General features: G+C 39.9%; 1 protein-coding gene across 1 annotated transcript in view; it reads right to left on the bottom strand.

The window, feature by feature from the left end:
* Positions 1-16,275, bottom strand: part of LOC138638158 (T-kininogen 2-like) — an 84,723-nt gene that overhangs the window by 14,221 nt on the left and 54,227 nt on the right. Inside the window, exons 9-10 of the mRNA XM_069727229.1 lie at positions 11,883-11,987; positions 4,066-4,152 (exon numbers count right to left, since the gene is read on the bottom strand). Of these exons, the coding sequence (XP_069583330.1) occupies positions 4,066-4,152; positions 11,883-11,987 (192 nt within the window). The remainder of the gene's footprint in view (positions 1-4,065; positions 4,153-11,882; positions 11,988-16,275) is intronic.

Genomic DNA, 16,275 nt, shown 5'->3' with positions numbered 1-16,275 from the left:
CAGAGCACAAAATATATATATAATATTCCCGTGAGAATGTGAAGATTTTTTATGCATATTTTATATAAAATGCGAATTACAGTGTCAAATAATTGCGCAAAACACAAAATATATATATATAATATTCCCGTGAGAATGTGTTAGAAAACTCATATAAAATGAGTGTTATAAATATCATATAAAAGTTGTGAAATTAATATGTGCTAAAATAATGTAGAATTAAAGAACGCTGGAATAATATCTGTGGATGCGGTAGATCTAAAAGTTATACATTTGTTTCTTACGTGTTTTGGTGTAGCCAAGAAGATTTTTTTATGCAGATTTTATATAAAATGCGGGCGAATACAAAAAAGGCTTCTTTATTTCCAAATAACATGCTGCAGATACACTATCATCATGACCTGTGTGACTTGTGGCTGTCAAATAAAATACAATGCTCTGATAACTGCAGTAAACTCATTTCCGCTACCTTAGTAAATATTGTAAGTTGCTCTCTGTGTACGTTCTACACCGGTTTATTGGGTCAACAGAACCTCTGTTAGTATATCTCCCCCACAGAAACTCTGGCTGTCTAGTGACCAGCATGTCCTGTAGAGACACAGCTGTGCTTGTCTGTCAGTTTCACACTTATATTAATGAAATGTCTTTGTAAGCCACGTTGTCCTGTAGAGACACAACTGTGATTATTATATAAACGACATGGTGTGTTATAAAATACAATATATAAAAATGAGAATACCTTACACATTACAGTCTGCAGCCAGAAACACTGGTTCTAAAATACACTGCATAGAAATGTGGCCGTAATAGGTAATTAGTTATGCCACACATTTCTCAAAATGACATACACTGTAGAATATATCTGCAATTCACTACACTTGTAACACATATTTCATCGCCCCAACTCCTGACTGCTATACATATAGGACAAATTTACGCCTAAAATAGCACAAATAGTTAATATTGGTGTATTTTCATACACTTATCAAAACTTTGGGTTTCTACATAATTTTCTATTTATATGGCCTAATTAGCAATACTATTCAGTTGCATTCTGAGATATATATATATATTAATGTACACTCTGCACGCCATCATGCCTGAACAAAACAGAAATGTAGATTTTTTGCGAATTTATTAAAAAGAAAACTGAAATATCACACGGTCATAAGTATTCAGACCCTTTGCACAGTATTGAGTGCAATATTACACTCAGTCATTCCGCCTGTTACTGTATACATTGGTTATGCCACACATTTCTCAAAATGACATACACTGTAGAATATATCTGCAATTCACTACGCTTGTAACACATATTTCATCGCCCCAACTCCTGACTGCTATACATATAGGACAAATTTACGCCTAAAATAGCACAAATAGTTAATATTGGTGTATTTTCATACACTTATCAAAACTTTGGGTTTCTACATAATTTTCTATTTATATGGCCTAAAAACAGTAATACATGTGCAGAAGTAACTTAAAATGTGTTCCCAGAATCAAATTACCAATATCAAACATGGTGTGTTATAAATGCATGAATAAAACTGATAGAAATGCACAAAGAGTGCAGAAGTGTTATTTCTATAAAGATATATTGCCCGGTTTCTTATGTATGTCCAGTTATTTTCAACAAAACAAGGATAGAGTCAAATTATAGACAGCACAGGCAACGTGCATAAAGATAATAACATAAATAAGTTCTAAATGTCTATTTCTTGTGTGTTGTATGTTAATAAAGTGCAAAAATCACTGACCTATGTGGCCTGCATATTAATAAAGTGCAAAAATCACTGACCTATGTGGCCCGCATATTAATAAAGTGCAAAAATCCCTGACCTATGTGTTCAGCATATTAATAAAGTGCAAAAACATGATAACATAAGTCCTAAATGACTAATAACCGCATATTAATAAAGTGCAAAAAACATGATAACATAAGTCCTAAATGACTAATAACCGCATATTAATAAAGTGCAAAAAAAAAAAAAATCCCTGACCTATGACAAAAAGCTAATATAATATAAACCAAAGATATAAAAAGAATGCTGAATTTTTACTAAACAGGCTGCTGCAGAATAAAAATGTCACAGCATGGAATAATAATGCTGAATTTATTTTCAAAGGATCCGTAATACCAGGGCCTAACTTACTGGATTTGGTACGTAGTACAACGCAGAGCCATGCTCTGAACAGTAGAAATTTACCGCCGAGTTGGGATTCATTTATGCAGGCTATGGCCGAACTAAATATGGCGTCTACAGTTGTGGGTAATACCGCTACTAGGAAGCTTTTAGATGAATTAAAAATTATCAACAGTGAGACACGCTCTGTATCTACACCGCTGAAGTTAGCGGCGGCTCCCCGTACAATTCAATCTTTACATTCCCCTTCCTTAGGTTCCACACGTGGAACTCTGCTACCTAAAAAAGGTCTCTACCGATGCTGCAAACCATGTGGCTCACGATGTAAAGAATGTACTGGCTAAAATGCTGTACTCGCCTTGTAACTCTATATTAATTATTTTGTAAGAAGTGTAATTGTTCATTGTACTATTTTAATGTTTTTACTTTTTATATTCTGTAAGAATTTTTTATAGTGTTGAAATGTCTTTGAGATGCTGTTTTATCGTGAGAAATAAATCTTTTAAATTTTTTTTTTTTTACAATATCGTGTCTTTGGTTTTTATTCGTATAAAACACGCCGCTTCTTACTTGTGTTGTAACATTGGGTCATATTATAACTTGTGTTGTGACATTGGTGCATATCTCTTCTGTGTATATAAGGCAGCCACAAGGATAAAACCTGCTACAATGTGAATAAACACAACTTGCAATGGCCTCAGTAGATAACAAATAACTTTGCAGATGCCATCTTCAGGACACAAAAAAGAGAAAGCAAATATCAATCCAGGTACAATACAAGTACAAATGTGTTATAAAACAAAGTTCTGCTTCACAAAGATCACCAAACAGCATGAGTTTGTACAAAAATATCTGACCCTCAGATAACACAGCTGTTTTCTGAGAAAGCTAATACAAAAAACAAATAACCTCAGATGCCATCTTCAGGACACAATAACTTTTCTGTTTGTGAGAATAAACATTTATGGGGTACGCAAATACAACAACAATTGCTTGACCTAGGTGCTATAAGCCTCTGACCCACAGTTAACCTAATTTAGGTAATGTTCACCATTTAGTTAGTGTTTGAGAATACTTTTCACATAACAGGCTGTAGGATTGCATACAGAAACATCAGCCCTATTCACTATATGGATACACTGTGAATAAAACAAAAGCTTACAGAATCAAACTCGGGGCTACGTATAAAATCTATTATAAAACAAATGAAAAAGGTGTTATAAACCACGTGTAAAATAAATACACGACTAGGCTATAATTATAAACATGTGTTATTCCACAAAATACGGGAATAATATCAAAACTACAACAAATTAAACTATATTAAACTATATCAAAAGGGGAAATCAAACAAGGAGGGACAGCTGGATACCAGCCGTCAGACAAGGGGAGGGGAGGGGTCCAGCCGTCAAACAAGGGGAGGGGAGGGGTTACACACTTTGATACACTTTGATAGGGGCGGGGCACCTGTCAGATTGAGTTTGACGAAACCTGGCTATTATACACTACTTTAGTTAAAGCGAACCTGTCAGCAGGATTTTGCTATGCAGAAAAAAAGATGCGCTAATGTTTGCACTTATGGTGTACTTCAGAGATTATCAAAAAGATTAATAGGCCCCTGTTCCAGAGGCCACATTGATAGTTTTTTGCAGCCAGACTAGCGCCCTGCAAATCTCATCCTACCTGCTGGAATCTCCAGCTCCTCCTTTGATTATTAAACCTCCTTTGCCTTCATTTTTGGAACATGATGCAAGTGTGACATTGTGCCTGGTCTTCTAATCAGAGGAGGCACATAAAAGAAGGTTCGTCGACAAGCAGACAACTGACATGGCCAGTGAGCCAAGGTCCTGTGAGTTTTTTTGACCATCTTTTGCACACATGGAAATTAAATGTACATATAAAAAGAACTTCAGATTACCCGTTCAGGTATATTACAGATGTAGCCTGGCTGAATGTTCACTGTTTCATTTACAACATTGATATTAGCTTGGCAAACCAGGTTATTCTAAAATAAAAAAGACACAGAGAAGGAAATTTAAAGTTAGTGTACATCAAACTTACATAAACATAATACAAAAGTACCTTAACTTTTGGTTATTTTTTTTTTATATGGCCCTTCTCTGGGGTGGGGAAAAGAGGTGAGGGTCTTGCAATATATAAAACATAGTGGGTTCTGAGACTCCCATCAATCACTCTAAAGACCTCTTAGAAGTGCACAGCTCAGGTGGCAGGAGTACACAGCTTCTGCATCAGAGCTCACACATAACAGAGTAAGGATTCAGTAGAAAGTTTGTGACTTTCTATTGAATCCATAGTCCGCTCTGTGAGTTCTCTCAGGCAGGAGCTGTGCGTTCTTGCCTCCTGAGCTGTGCACTTGTAAGAGGTCTCTTGAACGGCCAGTGGAGGTCTCAGGACCCAGCCCCCAAGATTTGCATATATTTAAAGCACATTTTTGCTATGTAATTTTAGAGCAGCATGACGTAGGGACAGAGACCCTGATTGCAACACTATTACTTACTGGACTGCTTGTTGTAGTTTCAATAAAATCAGTGTTTTGCCATGTAGTTCTTCTCCTTTGTGTAATCCCACCCCCACCCTTGATTAGCAGCTTTCTGCCAATGTACAGTGTACACATAAAGCTGTCAATCAGTGGTGGGGTTTGGGTTATATGGGGATCAATATTCAGAAAAACTGGTAGATCTTCAGCAGATAATACCGTGATTTTATCAAAATGACGTTGTTCAGACCAGTAAGTGACACATCTGTGGAATTAGGGTCTGCGCCCCTACATCATGCTGCTCTCAGATGAGGTAGTGAAAACCTAGGGCCAGATTCCTGCAACATATATAAAAATATCAAAAGCTTTAATGAAAGATAGAGATAAACTTGATTCAATCAAATTATCTTCAGTGTAAAGACCCCTAAACACATTAGATTAAAGCTAACTATAGAGTGGAACCAGCCTTCAATACAATGTCTATGGGGTCTCCCAATTTTTCCCAATGGATTATATCTTGGGAGATAAAGATTAGGTAGTTTGATATCAAATGCCCAATCATTTTGTTCTCCCACTAATTACTCTACTTTATTCTGTGATAACCCATCAGCCAATCATTTATGTGTATAAGCGTATCTCAAGAGGTATCTGTTAGTAAAGCGAGGTGTATGAGGTGTTGTGAGAGAGCTGAGGTGCATTGGCACTCTCAGAAACTGATTTGTTCACCTGCTTTCATATATGTCAAGATGTAAAAAGGGGTCACTTTGGAGTAATTTACATATGCACTGGAATACAGTGATCTACAGGGTAAGTTCACACTGGGCATTTTGCTGCTTTTTTATGCTAATTTTCAGTTGCTTTTTACAATACCAGCAAAGCCTATGAGATTTCAGAAATCTGATGCACACACATTGTTTTTTTTGTTTGATCAGTATTTTGTGCTTTGCTGCGTTTTTTGAACATAGAGCATGTCACTTCTTTCAGCGTTTTTGCTGCGTTTTTTCACCCATTGACTTGAATGGGTGTTGAAAAAAATGCAGCAAAAACGCAGGTATTATTATTTGCTGCGTTTTTGCTGCTGAAAATCCAAGGACGCTAGCCTGGAAAAAGAGAAAAAAACGCACCAAAAACGCAACAAAAAAAGCACCAAAAACGCACCTAAACCTGCGTTTTTGACGCAGGTTCTTTCCTGCCAAGAAGATCAGGCTTTGCTGCAGAAAAAAAAGCAGCAAAAACGTCCTGTGTGAACTTACCCTTAAAGTAATGGATATACCTTGCTTCAGTGATATGTGATCTGTCAATATCATTTTGGTTTAGAAATAGTCTTTCAGGTTGCTAAGATGGTTTTAAGAAGGACATTTGACCAATTTGAGAATGTTAAAGTAGCCACATCATGAAATCGTGGCTACAAAGCTGAGCATAACAAAGATATTATTTTTGTAGTTGTTATTTTGTAGTTGTTATTTTGTAATTTCCCTCTCTGACATGGAGATTTTATCTTATTTAGGCTACAACTGGGTGTACCAGAGATTTGTCTCTGGAGGCGTATACTACTTCTCTTGTATGAGGTTGACCAATCATAAGCAGGCAGCATCATGCAGGGGTGACTCTCTGCAGCTCTGTGTAAGGCCAGGCTAACATGTCTAGATAATTCCGGTACCGGAGAAAACGGTGCCGGAGTTATCCATGTCCGTGTGCTCACGTAGGCCATCCGTGTGATGTCCGTGAGTATGTTTTTAGGGTTCGTGTGCAGTCCGTTTGCTGTACGTGTGTCCGTGTCTGTGTATTGCAACATTTTTTACAATTTTAACCCTATGACAGGAAAAAAGCACACGGACAGCACACGGATGGCACACGGACAGCATCCGTGTGCGGTACGTGTTTACATGGACCCATTGACTTTAATAGATCCGTGTGATCCGTGCGCTCCCACGAACACTGACATGTCTCCGGTACGTGAGGAAACTGTCACCACATGTACCGGAGCCACTCACGTGTGAAACCGGCCTAAAGAAATAGCAGCGCTTACATCATTATAAACACTTTCTGAAATCATTTCACCGCAGTTAGTGTGGGGGTAGAGTGAAAGCTGACAGTACTTGGTCAACCTCATGCAGGGGAAGAAGTACACCCCTCAGAGAAACCTTTGTTAACACCCAGTTGACCTATAACATAAATTATCAAGAAAACTTTACAAGATAGTATCTCAGCAAGTGAGAAGCAAAATAAAAAAAATGAAAACTAGCTAGATTAAGGAAGCACTCTCATTAGCTTTTTGCTTCCTAAGCCCGTGTAAAGGCCCCGTCACACATAGCGATGCTGCAGCGATACCGACAACGATCCGGATCGCTGCAGCGTCGCTGTTTGGTCGCTGGAGAGCTGTCACACAGACCGCTCTCCAGCGACCAACGATGCCGGTAACCAGGGTAAACATTGGGTAACTAAGCGCAGGGCCGCGCTTAGTAACCCGATGTTTACCCTGGTTACCATCGTTAAAGTAAAAAAAAAAACAGTACATACTTACCTACCGCTGTCTGTCCCCGGCGCTCTGCTCTGCACTCCTCCTGTACTGTCTGTGTGAGCACAGCGGCCGGAGAGCAGTGCGGTGACGTCACCGCTCTGCTTTCCGGCTGACCGACGCTCACAGCCAGTGCAGGAGGAGAGCAGAGCACAGCGCCGGGGACAGACAGCGGTAGGTAAGTATGTACTGTTTGTTTTTTTACTTTTAGGATGGTAACCAGGGTAAACATCGGGTTACTAAGCGCGGCCCTGCGCTTAGTTACCCGATGTTTACCCTGGTTACCAGTGAAGACATCGCTGAATCGGCGTCACACACGCCGATTCAGCGATGTCAGCGGGACCTCAACGATCAAAAAATGGCCCAGGCCATTCCGACACGACCAGCGATCTCACAGCAGGGGCCTGATCGCTGGTACGTGTCACACATAGCGAGATCGCTACTGAGATCGCTGTTGCGTCACAAAACTTGTGACTCAGCAGTGATCTCGCTAGCGATCTCGCTATGTGTGACGGGGCCTTAAAGGTACCTTCACACATAACGATATCGTTAACGATATCGTTGCTATTTGTGACGTAGCAACGATATCGTTAATGAAATCGTTATGTGTGACAGCGACCAACGATCAGGCCCCTGCTGGGAGATCGTTGGTCGCTGAATAAAGTCCAGAACTTTATTTAGTCGCTGGATCTCCTGCTGACATCGCTGGATCGGCGTGTGTGACACCGATCCAGCGATGTCTTCACTGGTAACCAGGGTAAACATCGGGTAACTAAGCGCAGGGCCGCGCTTAGTAACCCGATGTTTACCCTGGTTACCATGCTAAAAGTAAAAAAAAACAAACACTACATACTTACCTACAGCCGTCTGTCCTCCAGCGCTGTGCTCTGCACTCCTCCTGCACTGGCTGTGAGCCGGAAAGCAGAGCGGTGACGTCACCGCTCTGCTTTCCGGCTCACAGACAGTACAGGAGGAGAGCAGAGAAGCAGAGCGCAGCGCTGGAGGACAGACGGCTGTAGGTAAGTATGTAGTGTTTGTTTTTTTTTTACTTTTAGCATGGTAACCAGGGTAAACATCGGGTTACTAAGCGTGGCCCTGCGCTTAGTTACCCGATGTTTACCCTGGTTACCGGGGACCTCGGGATCGTTGGTCGCTGGAGAGCGGTCTGTGTGACAGCTCTCCAGCGACCAAACAGCGACGCTGCAGCGATCCGGATCATTGTCGGTATCGCTGCAGCGTCGCTTAATGTGAAGGGGCCTTAAGGCTGTGTGCACACATTCCGGATTTTTCACATTTTTTCACTATAAAAACGCAATAAAAACATATAAAAAAGCATACATATGCATCCCATCATTTATAATGCATTCTGCAATTTTTGTGCATATGTTACGCTTTTTTCCTGCAAAAAAATGCATCGCAGTAAAAAAATGCAGCATGTTCATTAATTTTGCGGATTTTTTGCTGATTTCCCACTATATTGTTGCATTGGGAACCTATGGAAAAATCCGCAAAAAATAGCGCAATAAAGGGAGAAAAACGCGAAAAAAAAACGCATGCGGATTTCTTGCAGAAAATGTCCGGTTTTGTTCAGGAAATTTCTGCAAGAAATCCATTCCTGACGTGTGCGCATAGCCTAAATGTTAGTATAGTGTCAGTCTGTTAATATACTCACTTATCTCTGTCTTCTCTGGTATCCACCACTGTTCTGCTCTTTTTCCGAGTCACGTGAAGGCAGTTCAGACTTCTCCACAATGTGCTCTGTGTGCCCTACAAGTGACTTTTACAATGTAAGCCTATGGAGCGTCAGAATAAGGAACTATAGGCTTCCATTGTTAAAAGAGACTTTCAGCTCACACATAAAGGGTAATGTGATCTGAAGAGTCTGAATTGCTGTCATGTGACTCAGAAGAGGAGTGGAACAGGACATTATTCCGGAGAAGACAGTAATAGATGAGTATACCCTACACCAGCGTTCCACAACTACGGTCCTCAAGAGCCACCAACAGGTCATGTTTTCAGGATTTCCTTAGAATTGCACAGTTGATGGAATTATTGCCTGTTTAGGTGATGCAATTATCACCTGTGTAATACTACGGAAATCCTGAAAACATGACCTGTTGGTGGCTCTTGAAGACTGGAGTTGGGGAATACTGCCCTACACTAACATTTACATAAAAAAAGTTAATGCGAATCTTTCATTAACATACTTAAAACTGGTGAAAAGTCACTTTTAAGGGTATGTGCACACGTTGAGTATATGGTTCAGAAATTTCTGCATCTCTTGGCAGGAAAATCATAACTGCAAAAACATGTGTGTTTTTACTCGGGTTTTTGGTGCAGATATTTCCCCACTCTTTAGTACAGGTGAAATCTGCAGCAAAAACGCTGAAAGAATTGACTTTCTGGAGAATTAAATCTGCAAGTCACAAATGAGACTTCAGGGTTCTCATTCATGTTGCTAGAATGAGGAAACCTTGCAGTTTTTGTGACAAATCTGCACTGAAAAACGCAGCAATTATGCAATGTGCGCACAGAGACAAAAGGATTTAGTGTGGGCTATTAATGTTCGGTTGATGGAGGGTTGACCTTGGTGGCTCTGGCTGATCTGCGTGCTGATTACATAAGCGGAATGGATTGCTTAATGTCCTTTCATTGTGCAGTTGTGCCAAATGTCAGATGTTGTATGCCATGTAAACCATCCACATTGCCCAATAGTGTATTTTAGACATGCGTGGTCACAGAGTAATTAGGAATGTTCAAAAAATCCACTTATTTCTAACCAGTAAATGAGCTGTCAAGTGTGCAGTCCCAATCCAAGCAAGTACTCCAGCTTTATTCTCTTAATCCCTCCTAATACTGTTCTCTTTGCCGTGGCTGACAGCTTCACCGTTGTGACCCAACACTCTGGTCCATCAAGTGACATGGAATTAGGCTGGGTTTAGAGAGGAGAACTGGAGAATTTCCCTGGACTGGGATCACCTTCGGGATATATCCCAGCTCCTTTACATATTGGAACAAAGCACGGGCACATAGATATTTTTTAACATATTCTGAAAGTTATATTTCAGCAAGGACAAAAATTACCACTAACCAATATTTTCTAAATCTAGCAGCAGGTTAGAGATTACACATTAAAACTTAACTTTTACTTATATTATTAAAATCACAAGCGTGACCATAAGTGAACAGGGTGCCAGTGTTTTAAAACCAAAAACAATAACAAAGACCACAACACAACAAGCAGGTAAGAGTTCAATGGAACAATATTTGTAGAGCATTCATATGTTTCAAAGATTTCATACATATGGTGCTACACAACAATGAGCAAGCTCACAAACCATATAAGGTGGGCCAAATCCCAACCTATTTTATTCACACCACCGATAGCACTGGAATACATATATGCCTCACCACATTCTTTGTGCACAAAAGGTAAACTTTGGAGATTCAGCTCGAAGGTGAAGCGTAAGCCCAGATCATTTACGTTTAGACCCATGACAAAGGTACGAAAACTTTCTTCGGTCCCTCTCCAAATCAAGAACAAGTCATCTATGTAACGCAGCCACAAAACGATGTTACTCTCGGCTGCGTCCATAGTGTCACCAAAGACGATGTTCTCCTCCCACCAGCCCAGGAGCAGATTAGCATACGAGGGGGCACAAGGGCTCCCCATAGCTGTGCCCCTGAGCTGGTGGAAGTACTTCCCGTCAAAAAGGAAATAGTTCCTGGTCAGGCAAAATTTGAGCGCTTGTATAACAAACACATTATGGTCACTAAATTGGCACCCTCGTGTTCTCAAGTAATGGTCCACAGCCATAACACCCTTATAAAAGTCTATTTAAGGCAGGTAAAGGGGCACATGGGTTAGCAATGCTCGCGTATTTGACAGCACCTTTGTCACTACCCCCCTGATGAATCAAAAGAAGAAACGCGTCGGGAGACATAGGATCTAACGGGGATCTATGGCTAGTGCGGTATGATCCGCCCCTAAGCCCCGGACACTCTAAGGAGGCACCGCTGACAGCATCGGTCCCAGAGATGAGTATAAATTGAAAACGCTGTTACTAGATGAACCCACGCATAGACACTTACTGAACATATGCTAATGTGCACAAAGAATGTGGTGAGGCATATATGTATTCCAGTGCTATCGGTGGTGTGAATAAAATAGGTTGGGATTTGGCCCACCTTATATGGTTTGTGAGCTTGCTCATTGTTGTGTAGCACCATATGTATGAAATCTTTGAAACATATGAATGCTCTACAAATATTGTTCCATTGAACTCTTACCTGCTTGTTGTGTTGTGGTCTTTGTTATTGTTTTTGGTTTTAAAACACTGGCACCCTGTTCACTTATGGTCACGCTTGTGATTTTAATAATATAAGTAAAAGTTAAGTTTTAATGTGTAATCTCTAACCTGCTGCTAGATTTATATTCTGAAAGTTCCCTTCCTGGCACTATTGCTGGTTTGATGCGCATAAACCATCTGATGGACTGCCTGGAAAGCCTATTGGCCACTTCTCTACTCTTATTTCAGACGTTATCCTGCCTTTGAATGAAGACCTAAGTAAACAAAGACTGACTAGGGATGTGCTGCTTCAGGACCCCATTGAATATACTGCTACTACAATGCCAGATGTTGCATAATTGTATAACGCTGGCATCAAAACACATTTCTTCGTTTTAGTCTTTAATTTCAATTATAATTTTTAGACTTACACCCTCTTCTTTGATGCCACATTTCTCTCCGAGGATATCATTTACTTTGGAACAATTGGTCTCCTGAATTCCAAAGTCCACACTGTATTGATGGCCATTTTGAAACTAGAGAAATAATGTAGAAATAAAATATGAATGCCTGAGTATTGACCAAAAATGATACAGTATGTTGCCAATCTTTATTTTTATTAACACATTTTTTCAGTTTATATCCACAGTACAATACTCACAAGTGTATGTACTGTATTTTCTTCTTGTCTATTGACTCACAACTTGTATTAGTGTATGTGCACAGATTTTTCTGCAGCAAAAGGCAGTGTTGGCAGGAAAAATATTGCGTAAAATATGCATGTTTTGGAGCGCGTTTTTGATGTGTTATTTCCCCATTTATTTGAATAGGTGAAAAACGCTGCAACTACACTGAAACAAGTGACGTTGCAGATACGAAAAAACACTTTGATCGTTCAAATCTGCAAGGAAACCATAAGCAGCATTTGAAAATTTGCAGCAAAAATGCAGCGTTTGACCACGTTCTTGATCATGTTGCTACACAAGATACCATCATATGTCAGAATGAATAAAAGCTCCCTGGCTCAAACAGTTTTCTCGTGTAATAAAGCTGTTAAAATATTGCAAAGGTTTTGTACATCTTAAGGGTGTTAAAATATATTGAAACCTTGTGTGTTTCCAACTTTTGGACAGTTCAACCAACTTTTTTAAAAGCAGGCAGAGTTTAGATGGTACATGGAAAGACCAAGTGTGCTTGGCAAATGTCAAGCATTAAAGGGACACTGTCACCTGAATTTGGAGGGAACAATCTTCAGCCATAGGGGTGGGATTTTCAGGTGTTTGATTCACCCTTTCCTTACCCGCTGGCTGCATGCTGGCTGCAATATTGGATTGAAGTTCATTCTCTGTCCTCCATAGTACATGCCTGCACAAGGCAATCCATCCCAGCTCTACCTCCACCCTGCAAACTTTCCACACTCCCACTGCCCACACTTGGAAAAACTCCACTTCTGCACCACGTCCTCACCAATCACACATAACAGTTTCCATTGAGCACCATAACAAGAAAAGAAACAGAGGCACGCCCATGTGTGAGCCCGCTCAGACAGACATAGTGGAGCCAAATGATGGACAGGCTCACCTCAACGAGGTGTACAAAAAATAGTACATAGTAAACATTTCATGTATCGCACATTTCCTTGCTTTAGTACAGTAAAATTGAGTGCAGCCATTGATCTATTTGCTATGTAAGTCTTTTTTGGTTATGCACCAGTTCAGACTAGATTGCTGTTCAGTCAGTTTTCCTATATTTACTATGTACTATTTTTTCTGACTCGAACGCCCCGCCCTTCACCATGCTGTGATTTATTTACATCCAAACACAGTTGGTTCTGAGCTTCCTATAAATGCAGGCTTTACCATGATATTAGCCAGAGGTAAGTGTTCACACTAGGCAGACAGGTCAGGGACCCATCCGATCTGAGATTACCTTGACGATTGGTGGATGGGCTCACAACTTTTGGCCAAATCTTGTGCTAAGCATCTCATGTGTTTTTTCATAGATTTCACAAGCCATTATGCTATTCACATTTCATGTATCGCACTTTTCCTTGCTTTAGTACAGTAAAATTGAGTGCAGCCATTGATATATTTGCTATGTAAGTCTTTTTTGGTTATGCACCAGTTCAGACTAGATTGCTGTTCAGTCAGTTTTCCTATACAGGTCCTTCTCAAAAAATTAGCATATAGTGTTAAATTTCATTATTTACCATAATGTAATGATTACAATTAAACTTTCATATATTATAGATTCATTATCCACCAACTGAAATTTGTCAGGTCTTTTATTGTTTTAATACTGATGATTTTGGCATACAACTCCTGATAACCCAAAAAACCTGTCTCAATAAATTAGCATATCAAGAAAAGGTTCTCTAAACGACCTATTACCCTAATCTTCTGAATCAACTAATTAACTCTAAACACATGCAAAAGATACCTGAGGCTTTTATAAACTCCCTGCCTGGTTCATTACTCAAAACCCCCATCATGGGTAAGACTAGCGACCTGACAGATGTCAAGAAGGCCATCATTGACACCCTCAAGCAAGAGGGTAAGACCCAGAAAGAAATTTCTCAACAAATAGGCTGTTCCCAGAGTGCTGTATCAAGGCACCTCAATGGTAAGTCTGTTGGAAGGAAACAATGTGGCAGAAAACGCTGTACAACGAGAAGAGGAGACCGGACCCTGAGGAAGATTGTGGAGAAGGACCGATTCCAGACCTTGGGGAACCTGAGGAAGCATTGGACTGAGTCTGGTGTGGAAACATCCAGAGCCACCGTGCACAGGCGTGTGCAGAAAATGGGCTACAGGTGCCGCATTCCCCAGGTAAAGCCACTTTTGAACCATAAACAGCGGCAGAGGCGCCTGACCTGGGCTACAGAGAAGCAGCACTGGACTGTTGCTAAGTGGTCCCAAGTACTTTTTTCTGATGAAAGCAAATTTTGCATGTCATTCGGAAATCAAGGTGCCAGAGTCTGGAGGAAGACTGGGGAGAAGGAAATGCCAAAATGCCTGAAGTCCAGTGTAAAGTACCCACAGTCAGTGATGGTGTGGGGTGCCATGTCAGCTGCTGGTGTTGGTCCACTGTGTTTCATCAAGGGCAGGGTCAATGCAGCTAGCTATCAGGAGATTTTGGAGCACTTCATGCTTCCATCGACTGAAATGCTTTATGGAGATGAAGATTTCATTTTTCAGCACGACCTGGCACCTGCTCACAGTGCCAAAACCACTGGTAAATGGTTTACTGATGGTATTACTGTGCTCAATTGGCCTGCCAACTCTCCTGACCTGAACCCCATAGAGAATCTGTGGGATATTGTGAAGAGAAAGTTGAGAGACGCAAGACCCAACACTCTGGATGAGCTTAAGGCCGCTATTGAAGCATCCTGGGCCTCCATAACATCTCAGCAGTGTCACAGGCTGATTGCCTCCATGCCACGCCGCATTGAAGCAGTCATTTCTGCCAAAGGATTCCCGACCAAGTATTGAGTGCATAACTGAACATTATTATTTGTTGGTTTTTTTGTTTGTTATTAAAAAACACTTTTATTTGATTGGATGGGTGAAATATGCTAATTTATTGAGACAGGTTTTTTGGGTTATCAGGAGTTGTATGCCAAAATCATCAGTATTAAAACAATAAAAGACCTGACAAATTTCAGTTGGTGGATAATGAATCTATAATATATGAAAGTTTAATTGTAATCATTACATTATGGTAAATAATGAAATTTAATACTATATGCTAATTTTTTGAGAAGGACCTGTATTTAGCTGGTATTTGCACCATTATAAAAAGTCCTAGATTGGCAGGGTTGTTTTATGGACATTAAAAAAATGCGTTGACAAACTGTGGTTCCATAATTCCATTTCTTATATTAGACCTGTGTTAATTTATCCTGAGATCTATTGGCATAGTGGTCCGTCCCATTCATTGCAACACGAACTGTTATAATTTAAAAAACTTTTAACCAAAAATCTTTCCCCTGTAGAAACTGATACAAATTGCTTTCTACCTGAATGTAACCATTTACAGTTGTTACATTTCTGATTACCACATTTATAGGTTCCACTAGTTTCCAGAATAAGTACCCTCATGTTTATAACCTCCTGCTCCATAATTGTTTTTCTTGTTAATTTCAAATTTGTATTACCCCTATATGCTACAACAGGATCTTCAGGTAATTTATTTTTATAAAATGGGGTCTCCACTCAGCATAAATCAATACTTCTTCAGAATTTTTCACTTTTTTATATGATTTATTAAAAGTTGTTACAAAACTAACTTGAAATCTAGTTTCCCCTGAACAGACTCTCATCAGATCTTATAGCAATCTTACCTAAATCATCTTTTTGTTTCAACCTTCTAGTTTTTACAAAGGCATCTTTTATAAGCTGTTTCATGAGCTATTTATAATATATTCAAAATGTACAAACATACAGTACAGACCAAAAGTTTGGACACACCTTCTCATTTAAAGATTTTTCTGTATTTTCATAACTATGAAAATTGTACATTCACACTGAAGGCATCAAAACTATGAATTAACACATGTGGAATTATATACTTAACAAAAAAGTGTGAAACAACTGAAATTATGTCTTATATTCTAGGCTCTTCAAAGTAGCCACCTTTTGCTTTGATGACTGCTTTGCACACTCTTGGTAATCTCTAGATGAGTTTCAAGAGTTAGGGTACCGTCACACTATAACATTTCGATCGCTACGACGGTACGATTCGTGACGTTCCAGCGATATCGTTACGATATCGCTGTGTCTGACACGCAGCAGCGATCAGGGATCCTGCTGAGAATCGTACGTC

The sequence above is a fragment of the Ranitomeya imitator genome, chromosome 5 (genome assembly GCF_032444005.1).
Source record: "Ranitomeya imitator isolate aRanImi1 chromosome 5, aRanImi1.pri, whole genome shotgun sequence".
NCBI classification, from domain to species: domain Eukaryota; kingdom Metazoa; phylum Chordata; class Amphibia; order Anura; family Dendrobatidae; genus Ranitomeya; species Ranitomeya imitator.
The sequence above is the reverse complement of the archived record's forward strand: the minus strand, read 5'-3'. Positions and strand labels throughout refer to the sequence as shown.